The 12,559-nt window shown below is 37.6% G+C and overlaps 1 protein-coding gene across 2 annotated transcripts in view; it reads left to right on the forward strand.

Annotated features, from left to right (window-relative positions):
* Positions 1 to 12,559, forward strand: part of Btbd1 (BTB domain containing 1) — a 29,427-nt gene that overhangs the window by 11,702 nt on the left and 5,166 nt on the right. For both annotated transcript variants that reach the window (XM_040729305.1, XM_005077834.4), the window contains exons 3-5: positions 863 to 968; positions 4,193 to 4,390; positions 8,452 to 8,644. In XM_040729305.1, coding sequence (XP_040585239.1) covers positions 863 to 968; positions 4,193 to 4,390; positions 8,452 to 8,644 — 497 coding nt within the window. The remainder of the gene's footprint in view (positions 1 to 862; positions 969 to 4,192; positions 4,391 to 8,451; positions 8,645 to 12,559) is intronic.

Consider the following 12,559-nt stretch of genomic DNA (forward strand, 5'->3'; position numbering starts at 1 on the left):
TAATATAGGTGACAGTGTATGATTGGGACAATCTATGGGGCCACTGGCAGTGGGTCCAAGATCTAACACTAATGCACAAGCTGACTTAATGGAGCCCATACTGTATGAAGAGATACCTTGCCCAGCCTAGACACAGGGTTGTTGCGGGGTGGAGAGGTGCCTTGGTCCTGCCTCAACAAGATGATGGGACAGACTTAGTAGACCTAGGGGAGGCCTTACCCTCTCCAAGGAGCATATGGGAGAAGAGGGAGGGGGAACTAGGATTGGAATGTAAAAAATAAATTAATAAAAATTTTTTTAATTAAGTGAAAACTTTGTTGTCATGTTAGGTTATTGGTGTCAATTTCTGATGTGGTTAATTAGGTGCCCGGAGCTATGGTGCTCTAAAATCCTTATACCACTCTTAAAAGATTCTTATACCTTAGCAGGAAATGTTAAGAATAACAACAAAACTGTGATCTATTTTTATTCTTGACAGTTGATGTCCTAGTTACTGGTGATGGTAAGGCTAAAATTTTAAATACTAATCTGCAACATATCTAACTACATAACCTTAGACAAATAAATGGACATTACTGCATCTGGTTGGTATGCATTTTACCTAATCTAGAGAGTTCATTCAGGGTCAGACTAATGCCTAAGAAATTTGGCTGTAATATATATGCATATGAAAGTAAAAGCAAGATTGTTGATAATGTGAATCCATTGCTCAGTGAAACATTAGTGTTCTTTAGCCTTCCATTTCTCATTGCCAGTATTTTTACGTAATTAGCAATTGCAATTGTCTACAGTGTCAACTTTGGATGCACAGCCCATAGAGTTAAAGTAACTGAAAGTAAGATGACTTTCTTTGTATGTGTAGGCGCGGTTATTTGATGAACCTCAGCTGGCTAGTCTTTGTCTAGACACGATAGACAAAAGCACAATGGATGCAATAAGTGCAGAAGGGTTTACTGATATTGACATAGGTAAGTTCCCAGTGAACAAAATGTTTACATTTTAAATACAATGATGCCTTGTCAGCCTTGCTGGAAAACTGTGTGTAAATTAGTGTTTTCTCCAAACAACTGAAGGTATACCTCCTTATGAGTTGTGCTTTCTTTCATTTTAGTGAAAATACACCCGAAAGTCCTGACTACCTCAGTGTACCCGAAAATGTACCAAATAACTAAGATTGCTCGCCATTTTCACAGGACTGTGGTCCTAGAGCAAGTGAAAAGGGTAAAACGTGTTTGTTTTGTTAAGTAATCACTAATTAGATGTCAGGAAACAAAATATGTGAACATTAGGATTGGGCATGTTAGTGGAATAGCATGTAGCAGTAACTTTTGCCTTTCTAAGTAGGTATCAGATATATAGAAAACAATTACTTGGCAACTACAGAAAATGGAGATGTTAGGAAATTATGGCAAAAGATCTTGTGACTGAATTTTAGACAGTGAAATAAAGGACAACATAAAGAAGCCATTTCAGAATTTCAGAGCCAGGTGTATTAATAATATGTGGTTATTTTCTCTCCCATCTGCTAGCAAGATACAGGCAGTAATCAGGCCCTGAGAGCTACCTAGCCCAGAATTGTGGTTAACAGGTCAAATTCAAGACACCTGTCTGGTCTTCTGCTTCTTGTTCATTCCTGTTCCAATTACATTGGGTAGGATTCATTATATTTCAAGCTAGAATCCTTTTCCCTTGAATCTTTGTATGGCTACCAGCTTCTCAGCCCACAGGTTCACTAAGAAAGACTGTGTCAGACACTTAATTAAACTAAATACCTAAGCAAAATTCTTGTTCCTTTACTCCAATTCGTTTTCTCATATTTATTGCTGTTTGAGAGTTTTAACTCTGTCTCTTTGGTTTTTCAAGGCAGAGTGTCTCTGTGTGTAGTCCTGGCTGTTCTTGAGCTCTCTCTGTAGACAGGGCTGTTCTCAAGTTTACAGAGACCCGCCTGCCTCTGCTTCCCAAGTACTGGGATTAAAGGCGGGTGCTACCATGCCACCATGTTTTCTTTTTTAAGTGTTGGTTGTCTTCTTTCCTCTCCTTGATTATAAACTTGAAGGCAGGGGCTTTGTCTTGTTTACCACTGTATTTCTAATGCAGAAGACAGCAGAACATAGTACATGTTGAGTTAATACGGTGCCTTTTCTTTCACCTGGTGTAGTTTCACTCAGGAATCCAGGATGGTCCTTAACTTAGCTTATACCACTATGTGAATCAGTTAATGTCTGATACCTTACTCTTCTTTTCCAGGACATTGAATGTACTTCTCTTTTATAGTTGATGTAACAGTCCATTGTCAATTTACCTGTTCCTTGGGAAGAATTTATACATTGTGTTTTACTGAAGGGCAAGGGCTAGTACACTGTTTAGTTGTTAATGAAGCATTGTTTAATCTTAATTGTTTCTTGTTAAGGGTCTGTCAAGTGCCCCATTTGTTTTTCATCTACTCATGAAATCATACTATCTGCATTACATGTGGCAATTGTTTTATAAATAGTTGTTATATTTTTCATGCCATTAGAGCTTGGGAATCTTAAAGTGTGGGTGCTTTGCTGAGTAGATAACCTATAAATATTTGCTGATTTAATACCCACTGTTGTATTATGTTGCATTGTTATCATCTTAGGTTCAGCTGTAATTTTTTTTAACATACTTGCCAGTAGAAATCTGCCACTACAGGAATCTATGTGTTCCTCCACCTATTTCCATACCATTGGCCAATTTGCCTGACCATGTACTTGTTGAATTTTGTAATTCTAGAGAGAGTGTACGATCTGAGAGGAAAAGGCAGTGGGTTCAGGAGTTTTTCATAGCTGTCTTAGATTTAGGGATTTTTTTTTTTCTTCTCTAGGGTTTGAGCATGTGTTCCAGAGGAAGAGATTTGCTGTCTTAGGTTTTTTGCCTTAGGAATAAAATTCTTTGTTGCATGGCTATAACAAAATAAACTTGGGCCAGCAAGAGAGTTCATCAGGTAAAGAACTTGCTGCTAAGCCTGATGTCTGGAGTTTGAGCTGCGGGAGCCATGTGTAAGAATCAGAGAACCAGCTCCCATGAGTTGTCCTGACTCCACCTATGCACTGTGGCAGTACACACATACAAACATACACACAAAATAGTTACAAAATTTACATTGTGCCAAGAGCATGTGATGTGCAACATGCTCCACCTTTCAGTTTGTTTTTAACTTGTTATTAATGGGTTAGATCAAGGGTCTGATTGTTAGTTGAAGAGATTAAATAGTCTTTGTTCATTTTTTGAGGCAGGGTCTCACTCTGTAGGCCATGCTATCTTGGAACTCACTTTGTAGTCCAGGCAGACCTTGAATTTGTAATCCTCCTGCCTTCAGAGCACGGGGATTATAGTTTCTCCTTCCCATCTGATGTCTTCTGTAGCAGTCTCTACAGGTTGGGGGAAGACTGATAGTCTCCGTCATTCAAACAGGCTGGTATTCCTTGCTGTGAGGGATTACATGGGGAGGTCTAGTGGGGACTTCACTTTTCTGCCAGAGATTCCATTTCTACCCCACCAATTAGTTATAATATTTGAGGGATCAGTTGTTCCTTCCATGCTTAGAGTTTCCTGTGATTGAGGCTTAGGATATGGAAGACCTAGCTAGCCACCTGTGATTAATTTTGTGTATGATCTCTTCCTACCTGCCCAAGCTCTTGCTGCTTTCTGTCTCAGCCAAGCATGGTGAGGGGGTTCCTTGCAGGCTGTTTACCTCAGAGCTCTGCTGGAGAATCCCAGCACGAGGCTCCCCTACTACACTTGTTCCTCTATCCCACAGCCTGTGTAGCCCAGGCCATCTCTCCACTCACTGTGTCCAGCCCTGCATGTCTGCTCTCCAGGTCACTATTGTTGCAGTGCCTGTGTCCATAGGAAGAGCACTCCCCTGGCATATACTACTGATCAGGTCAGTGGGTGCCAGATGGCAGCCACTCCTGGCTACTGTTCTGCAGAGTCTCATCTTAGTCTTGATTCTTTTCAGCAGCTCTTACAAACATAAAAGCTGTATTGTTTTTACCCTGGTTCCTTTCCTTCCCTGGGCTGCTAATCCACCCTCTTATCTGGAAATCCTAGTTTTTATTAATAGATGTAAGTATCGAATCTGTAGTTTTTGTGGCTTTTGGTTTTTGTGGGTTTAAGTGAATTTTAAAAATTTAAAATGTTCTTTATTATTGTATTTCCTCTGTAGATACACTCTGTGCAGTTCTAGAAAGAGACACATTAAGTATTCGAGAAAGTCGACTCTTTGGAGCTATTGTACGTTGGGCAGAAGCAGAATGTCAGAGACAACAATTGCCTGTGACATTTGGAAACAAACAGAAAGTTCTAGGAAAAGCACTTTCCTTAATCCGGTTCCCACTGATGACAATTGAGGAATTTGCAGCAGGTAAGGCTGTAACTTCACTAATTTGAAACTATTTCCAAAGCAAGTAGAAGCTATGAATTACTAAGTACTAGTTACAAAATAAATATATTTGTGTATAATTTTATTTAATTCTCATAAGAGCTATTCAAGATAACATCCACATTTTATAACTTAGAAAGTAAACTAGAAAAGATTTGGTGCCTTGCCCAAGCCCAAGGTTATAGGGACAAATCTTTTGGCCTTTATAGGTGCTACTTCTGATTAAAATTAGACAGACCTGATTTTGAATTTGAGATGTGTGACTAGCACTCACATGGTAGTTCCCAACAGTCTGTAACTACAATCCCAAGGGACCTGATGCCTTGTTCTGTCCCCTTTGGGCACCAGAGAGAGATGCACATGACGCACAGACATACATACAGACAAAACAGTCATGTATACATCCAGGATAAAATAATAAAAATTAAAAAGAACATCCATATATGTGTCATTTGGTGTACATATAAATACTTCTATTGGGTGTATAAGAGTAGATCTACTAAGTTGAGTATGAATATGTTTACCATTAGTTTATCCTGTCAGTTTTCCAAAGTGAAAGAACAGAGTCCTTCTAACATTGAAAAACAAAGTGAAGACACTTCCGTTCAGTCTGATTGTTCACATGACAAGTGTCCTCTTTTTCTTTTCTTTTTCCTTTCCCCGAGACAGGGTTTCTCTGTATTGTTTTGGAGCCTATCCTGGAACTCGCTCCGTAGACCAGGCTGGTCTGGAACTCACAGAGATCCGCCTGCCTCTGCCTCCCGAGTGCTTGGACAAGTGTCCTCTTAACACTTTATCATTATTGTGGTAGTTTGTTTTCTATTGCTGTGATTGAAAACTATGACCAAAAGCAACTTGGGGAGGAAATAGTTTATTTCATCTTAAACCTTGGAGTAATTTCCAGCATATACACAGTATTGTGTTTAACCAACAGTAGCAATAACAACAAGAAACCCAATTTTAATTTTGTGGTAGAGTTTTTTCTTTTCAGAGCTGTGATTATAGGAATATGTTTTAATTTTCAAATATTTGAGGATTCTATTTTTATTTTCTCTTAATTCCAGTGTAATTAGAAAATTCTGTATCATCTCAGTCCTTTGAAATTTATTGGTGCTTGTTTTATGTCCCAACATGTTCAGTTTTAATAAATATCCATGTATACTAGAATGAATGTATTGTCAGTTGTTGAGTACAGAAAAATCTGATGAGGTCTATACTTGCGTAACAACTTGATTAATCCTGCATCTACAAAATAAATATTCTAAAAACAGTGTTCAAAATTTGAATGTATCTACTGTCTCCTTGTTCTGTCAGTTACTAAAAGAAATAGGTTTAAGTTTTTTGTTTTGGTTGAAAGTACATCTCCATTTGGTTCCATAAATGTTTTCTTTGTATATTTTGAGATTCGATCATTAGGTGAGGCAAATGTGATAACCACTACACTACAGAAACAAGCATGAGATTCTATCATTAGGTACATTAAATTTTGCAATTTAATTAATTTTATTCCTTTATCTTTATGATATATCCCACTTTAACTCTAGTAAAGTTTTTTTTAATTGTTGACACTAATGTGGTTTTACAGTGTTTAAAAAGCTTTTTGTACTTTATATTTTCTAAAGATTTGCTTTTATTATTTTTAGTTGGATGTGTGTGAGTGGTGTGGGCATATGGGTGTGGCTGCCCAAGGAGGCTGTGGTGTTGGATGCCTGGAGCTGGGAATCACACTGGATCTACAAGAGTGCTTAAGTGCTGGTGCTTATTAAGCCATCTTTCTAGATCTGTATTCTATGTTTTCCCCATTCTTTTAATAAGGTTTCATTATCTTTGCTTATCAGTTATGTTCTTGTAAGCTGCCCTTTTTAAGGCATCCAATTCTACAAGCATGATCTTTTGCTTAGAATATTTGATTTATATTTAGTAGATCACTGCTACATTTGATTTATATTTAATAGGTCTTTGGTACATTTGAGTTACCATTTTGCTACTTGTTCTTGACTCAGCTGTGGATTTGTGGTGGGTTTTATTTGTTTTCTCTTTCTTCCACTTTTGGAGAAACCAAGTGATTTCTGTTTGTTTTCTTCTATTTGTCTGTTAAATATTATTTTGTGGTTTTTAGTGAAAAGCAAGAAAAGTTAAGCAGTTTTAAAAGATAAATCAGTATTTTTTTTAATATTCTTTTAGTGGGTTACTTGATAATAAACAAATGCTTCCTTATGAGATTTTAAAGTTAAATCATAAAATTAAAAATTTCAAATTAAAATTTCCCATGCAGTAAAAAGATTTTTATTAATATTTAACTCTTCAGTATTTGTTGCCATTTCATACATTTTAACTCTTCATATATACTAAAGCCCATAAAATGTTGTTATCTTAAAAATCAGTAGTCATTTAGATTACCTGTAAATTCATGGAGTCATCCATCAGACTAAACAACTAGTATCTCTTACAGCAGGTGTTCAGCTGTCAGATTCTCTTAACTCTTTTCCCCTGTGTTCATCTGGAAACATCTTTTCTTGCTTTCAGTTTCAAGGATATGTTTCTAGAATATAACTCAGTCTAGCAGTTCTTCATCTATTATATAGATGTAATCCTGTTCCCTTTTGGCTTCCATTATTTCCCTTGGCCAGTCTTATTACCTCTTTAGAGGATAATGCCTTTTCTCTGGTACTTCTAGGATTTTACATTATGTTTGCTTTCCCGTGGGTTGTTGATGATGTATTAAGTGTATGCTTTTACACAACAGACATTTAATTTTTTGATTTACCTCTCTGTTAATAGTGCATGCTATTTTATATTCTTTAAGCTATTACATGTTTTTCATGACTTGAAGACTTTCCTTTTTTGTTTTGTTTTTTTCCAAGACAGAGTTTCTCTGTGTAGCCCAGGGTGTCCTGACACTCACTTTGTAGACTAGGCTGTTCTCTTAAGTGCTGGGATTAAAGGTGTGTGCCACAATCACCCAGTGAAGACTTTCTATAGCAAGGAAAATTCTCCTGCTATAGGCTTGAATTATGAATTTTTAGTGAGAGGGAGGGAGGTGTATGTTTTGTGATGTTATGTATAAATATGTAGAGGCCAGAGGTCAGCTTGGGTGATGTTTTGTAGGGACTGTTCACATTGGTTTTCTTTTTGAGACAGTCTCTGCCTGGCTTTGCCTTCCCAGTGTAGCATGAATTGTCCTTGGTCTTAATAATAAAAACTGGAGTGAAGGGAGGAAAGCTGAAAGATCAGAGAAGGAAAGCAGCCAGCCACTAGCTTTTATCTCTACCTCAGACCAAAGGGGCGATTCTGCCTTCGACTCCATCCTCAGACTCTGCTCTTCAGACTGCCATGAGCTCCTGTCTCCTCGTGCCTTACATTCCTCTTTCTGTCCAGCCATATCCCTTCCTGTCTCTACCTCCTTAGTGCTGGGATTAAAGGGCATGTGCTACCACTGCCTGGCCAGATGTTCTTTTAATTTTGTGTTTTAAAATCAGTGTGTTTCTTAATCCAAATTTTCTGGTATTTTGAAGCTTCTTATTCCACTGCTTCTATTGGCTTTGCAAGGGATCTCCTGGCCTCTTTTGTGAGGGAGCAGCAATAATTCTGGCAAGTTTAAAGTATTTGGCATTTTCTCCAGTAAGAAACAGTGAATGAGAAATTGTACTATGTAGTTTTCTATTTCCATAGCTTCCCAACCATAGTTCTCACCCTCTGCCAGCTTCTAAATTCCAGAAATAAAGCTTTATTCCCCTACTTTCTATGCTGAAAGGTTCCATGTTTATTTTACAGCTTCAGACAAGTAGGAAGAGGGAAATGGAGGGTCCCAATACCTGTCCATCCTGGAAATGATTGCCACAGAAAGAATGCTTTCCTTTGCTGAATGGAAATCTGTGATATTCAGAAGAGAAGACAGAATAATTATTTCTGTTATGGAGGAGTTCCATCTAAGTCTTCACTTAATCCTAACATATTCTTTCAGATTAACCTCAAAAGGATTTACCAAAACTTCAAATGTGTGCTAAAATTTTATATGCTAAGTATATTTTTTGTTTCTACAGGTCCTGCTCAGTCTGGAATTTTGTCAGATCGTGAAGTGGTAAACCTCTTCCTTCATTTTACCGTCAATCCTAAACCCCGAGTAGAATACATTGATCGGCCACGCTGCTGCCTCAGAGGAAAGGAGTGCTGCATCAATAGATTCCAGCAAGTGGAGAGCCGCTGGGGTTACAGTGGAACAAGTGATCGGATCAGGTGTCTGTCGGGTGGGCTCGGTGTGGGTGGAGGGGACAGTTAGGGTTAGCCTTTATCCTCTTGAGAGAGGTACTTAACAATATCTTACTTTACAGTTTGTTTAATGCAGGATGAGGCCAAAACTGCACACAAAGAAAAAATAATAACTGCTTTTAGCATATAATAGTAGGAACAAATGACTTAAATATTTAAGTAGAAAATGAACATAGAAAGAACACTAAAGAAATTAAATAGGCAAATGAAGAAAGTAGTGAGCTAAAAATAGAAAAAACTGATGAATTCATAATCTGTTTTCCATAAAAGATCAATAAAACAAACCATCCTAGAAAAGGAAGTTCCTTAAATTCCTATTTAGAAATCAAAATGTGACTATCCTATGCTAAAATTTATACTTTAGTTCTGGGTTTACTCTGTGCTAATAAATTGAACATCTTGATGGAATGGATCATTTTATAGGCAAATATAAATTATCAAAATTGACTGAAGAAGAAAGCCTGAGTAGACCAATTACCCTGGGAAGAATTAAGTTATCAGAGAACTGTCCATTCACAAAGTTTTTACAGGTGAGTTTTTATTAAATATTCAAGGAACAGAGTTTCCTTGAGCACTGAAAGAAGTAAATACCATGTGGTTAGTTTCTGAAGGAAGCAAAATTCAGATAAGAGTTGAATAAGACGCATATTCTGGATCCACTCCACCTTAACAGGACAGTGCTATGAGAACAGATAGAGTGTATTTAGAGAGAAGAAGTAGGTCAGTGTTAATGTGTTAATAAAGCTCTTCACTGTAAGAGACTAAAGAAAACCGCGGTTCCTACAGATAGCAAGACTCTCAGATGGGAAAGGGGTGCCTTTGATAAAATTTTATCTCTGTACCTGGTGATAACTACTAATAGGTTAAGTCTTGAAAACATTTCACTAACAGTGATTGACCACTAAAGAGAAATTAGGAATTGAAACTCCTGATAGATACCTACTACCTTTGCTGAGTTTCAGCAGTCATTCATACAGTCATAAATTAGCCCTATATAATCAGAAAGGAAGAGGCCTTTTCCATTAATTCTGCATGTACCTTAGTATATAGCTCTAGGAAACTCAGTTTTTCTGTAGTAAAAAGAATTTTTTTCCTGAGACAGGGTATCACTGTGTAGCAGCCCTGGCGTCATGGAACTTGATTTGTAGGTCAGACTGGCCTCAAACCCTCAGAGATCTACCTTTCTCTGCTTCCCGAGTGCTGGGATTAAAGGCTTGTGCTACCACTGCCAGGCAAATATTTTTTTATGTCTTCCTTTACTGATTTGAAATGAAATTCATAGTGTCACACTTTAGGGGATAAATGGCCTAGCTATAATTAATACAAAAGAGAAATAAATATAGCCGATAATAAAAATTTAAGGAGACACAATGAAGCTAATAGTAAAATTAGTACTTCAATATGTAGACTTTCAGTAGGACACTAGCAGGCAAACTGAAGTGTACATCTCAATATATGTGTATTCATACATGTGTCAGCTACAAAATAATGTACATGTTAATACCTTACATTCCAATATTTGATAAAAGTTGAGACAGTTCTATATATTCATATTTCCATATCTGAACTTACCTACTGGTTGAAAGTTGTTTCAGATTCTAAAATCATTACTCAGATTTTTAGTCCTTTTCTGGCAGACTTTAGTTGCCTGTTCCCAGGCAAGCTGAAGCACTGCCTTCCTGTTTCACCTTTCCTGCAGAGATGGAAGAGGTAAGGGTAGTGCAGTGCAGGGGAGTGTTGTGGGCTGGGTCTAACGGGTAGGTCCAGGTGAAGCATCTGTTAGTAGGGCAGCCTTGGTCAAGTAACTGATGACAATGTAGGATGAGTTGTTCATAGGATCTAAGTGGAAGGTAGATAGGGGTGTCTGTGTGTGTCTTAACTTATGATGTGTGGGTATAAATTTGTGTGTATGCATATATACATAATTACCAGTGGCAACAATAAATGTGTAAGAGTTTCTTTACTTATATGGTACTTGCCTTTTAGGAAAATCGATAAAATTACACTAAAATATGATTACAGCTTACAGTCATAGCAAACATTTTCCTTTCATGAACTTTGGGATTCTTGATTATGGGACTCTGTTCTGTATATCACAAGAATTGTAGTGTCACTGGCTCCCTATGCCCAAACCTTAGGGTGAAGAGAACCCTAGTAAAAAACCCATTGGAACTAAGAGAAGAATAATTGCCGCTTAAAAATGAAAATTCAACATTATTCTTACCATTATTAAAACTGTTACATTAAGAGGCTTCAGTTACAGAAATGAACAGTGGTCACAGTTGTACAGTGATGTAAATGTACACTTAACTGTGGCTAATGTGCTATAGTTTATATGTATACTGCCATAATAGGAAAACCCAAGACTTTAAATGTAAAAAAAGAGTTAAGTAACATTTTAAGTCTATATTTTACTATATTATAGTAAATTGTATGTTTATTATGTTGGACATTACTGTAATAGAGTAGGATTAAACTGTGAAATGTCCAGCAAGTAGTACTTCTGTGTAGAGCTAGAATGGCTGGAGTCATAACTTTTTTTTTTTTTCTCGAGACAGGGTTTCTCTGTATTGTTTTAGAGGCTGTCCTGGAATTAGCTCTGTAGACCAGGCTGGCCTCGAACTCACAGAGATCCACCTGCCTCTGCCTCCCGAGTGCTGGGATTAAAGGCGTGCGCCACCAACGCCCGGCTGGAGTCATACTTTTTACTTTTAATTTTTTTTTGTTTTTGTTTTTTTGAGACACTGTAGCTTTGGAGCCTATCCTGGCACTCGCTCTGTAGACCAGGCTGGCCTGGACTTATGGACATCCACCTGCCTCTGACTCCCGAGTGCTGGTATTAAAGGCATGTGTCACCAACGCCCAGCAGAATCACATCTTAATAAGAATAAATTAATGTTTTAAATTGAGTATGTTAGAAAGTTCATTATGCACAGTGCCCTATGCACAAGGAGGCATAATTTCATTGAAATGCTTCTCAAAGTACCTGTCCCTTCTTCCTATGAAGATGGGTTCTATAGATAGGCTACCTGGGTTATTTTAAGGGCCTAGGGGCAAATCTGGTGTGATCTTGGTCATGTAGATAGGGCAGAGGTCATCTGGATTATTAGAACCTCCAGTCCTGGTTGTGGGAGCTTGGGGGAACCCCCTATCATACTAATAACACAAATGTCTCCTAGAGTATTAAGTATTTCCAGTCCTGCTTGGGGGAGCTTGCTATGTCCTACAAATAATACATGGATCACCTAGGCTAATAGCCACCTCTAATCCCAGCCTTATGGGCAGAAAACAAGTTATACATCTTTTTCTTTGAAAAGATAACCCTGAGTGTTTAATATTCCTGGCTTACCTAGTGCTCTGTGAGTACAACCTTTGGCCTGTGTTTCCCAACACCTTCTCTTTCTCCCACGATGTTGTCCAGATTGTCCTGATCTTGTGAGCACAAGTATTCCTCCTGTTTGACTTCTTGGGCAGCTCGGACCATGAAAGTGTTGTATTCATGCCTGTATAAAGCTTGTTTCTATGACTACAAAAACTCGGGATAATAAAAATTGATAGTTCACTAATGTGTAGGGCTGCTGTGCTATTCAAAGGAGGTAGCTATACTAGGAAATGGAGCTTAGGACTCAGCACATAAGGAAGCTATAGTAAGAAATGGAGCTTAGGACTCAGCACATAAGGAAGTACTTACAAAACTGTAGTGGTATACCGAAAATGCTGAGAATTACAGATTAGCTATAATTATTATGTATAATACAGTCTTTTCAGTTGCCTTTATATTTAATGTCATTTTTTATACATAGAATAAATGAAGTAAGATGACCAGTTGATTATTGTGACCAAACTAGACTTGCTAATTATTTTATGGAGCCTTTATTCAAA

Source organism: Mesocricetus auratus, unplaced genomic scaffold (assembly GCF_017639785.1).
Source record: "Mesocricetus auratus isolate SY011 unplaced genomic scaffold, BCM_Maur_2.0 Super-Scaffold_4256, whole genome shotgun sequence".
Classification (NCBI taxonomy): domain Eukaryota; kingdom Metazoa; phylum Chordata; class Mammalia; order Rodentia; family Cricetidae; genus Mesocricetus; species Mesocricetus auratus.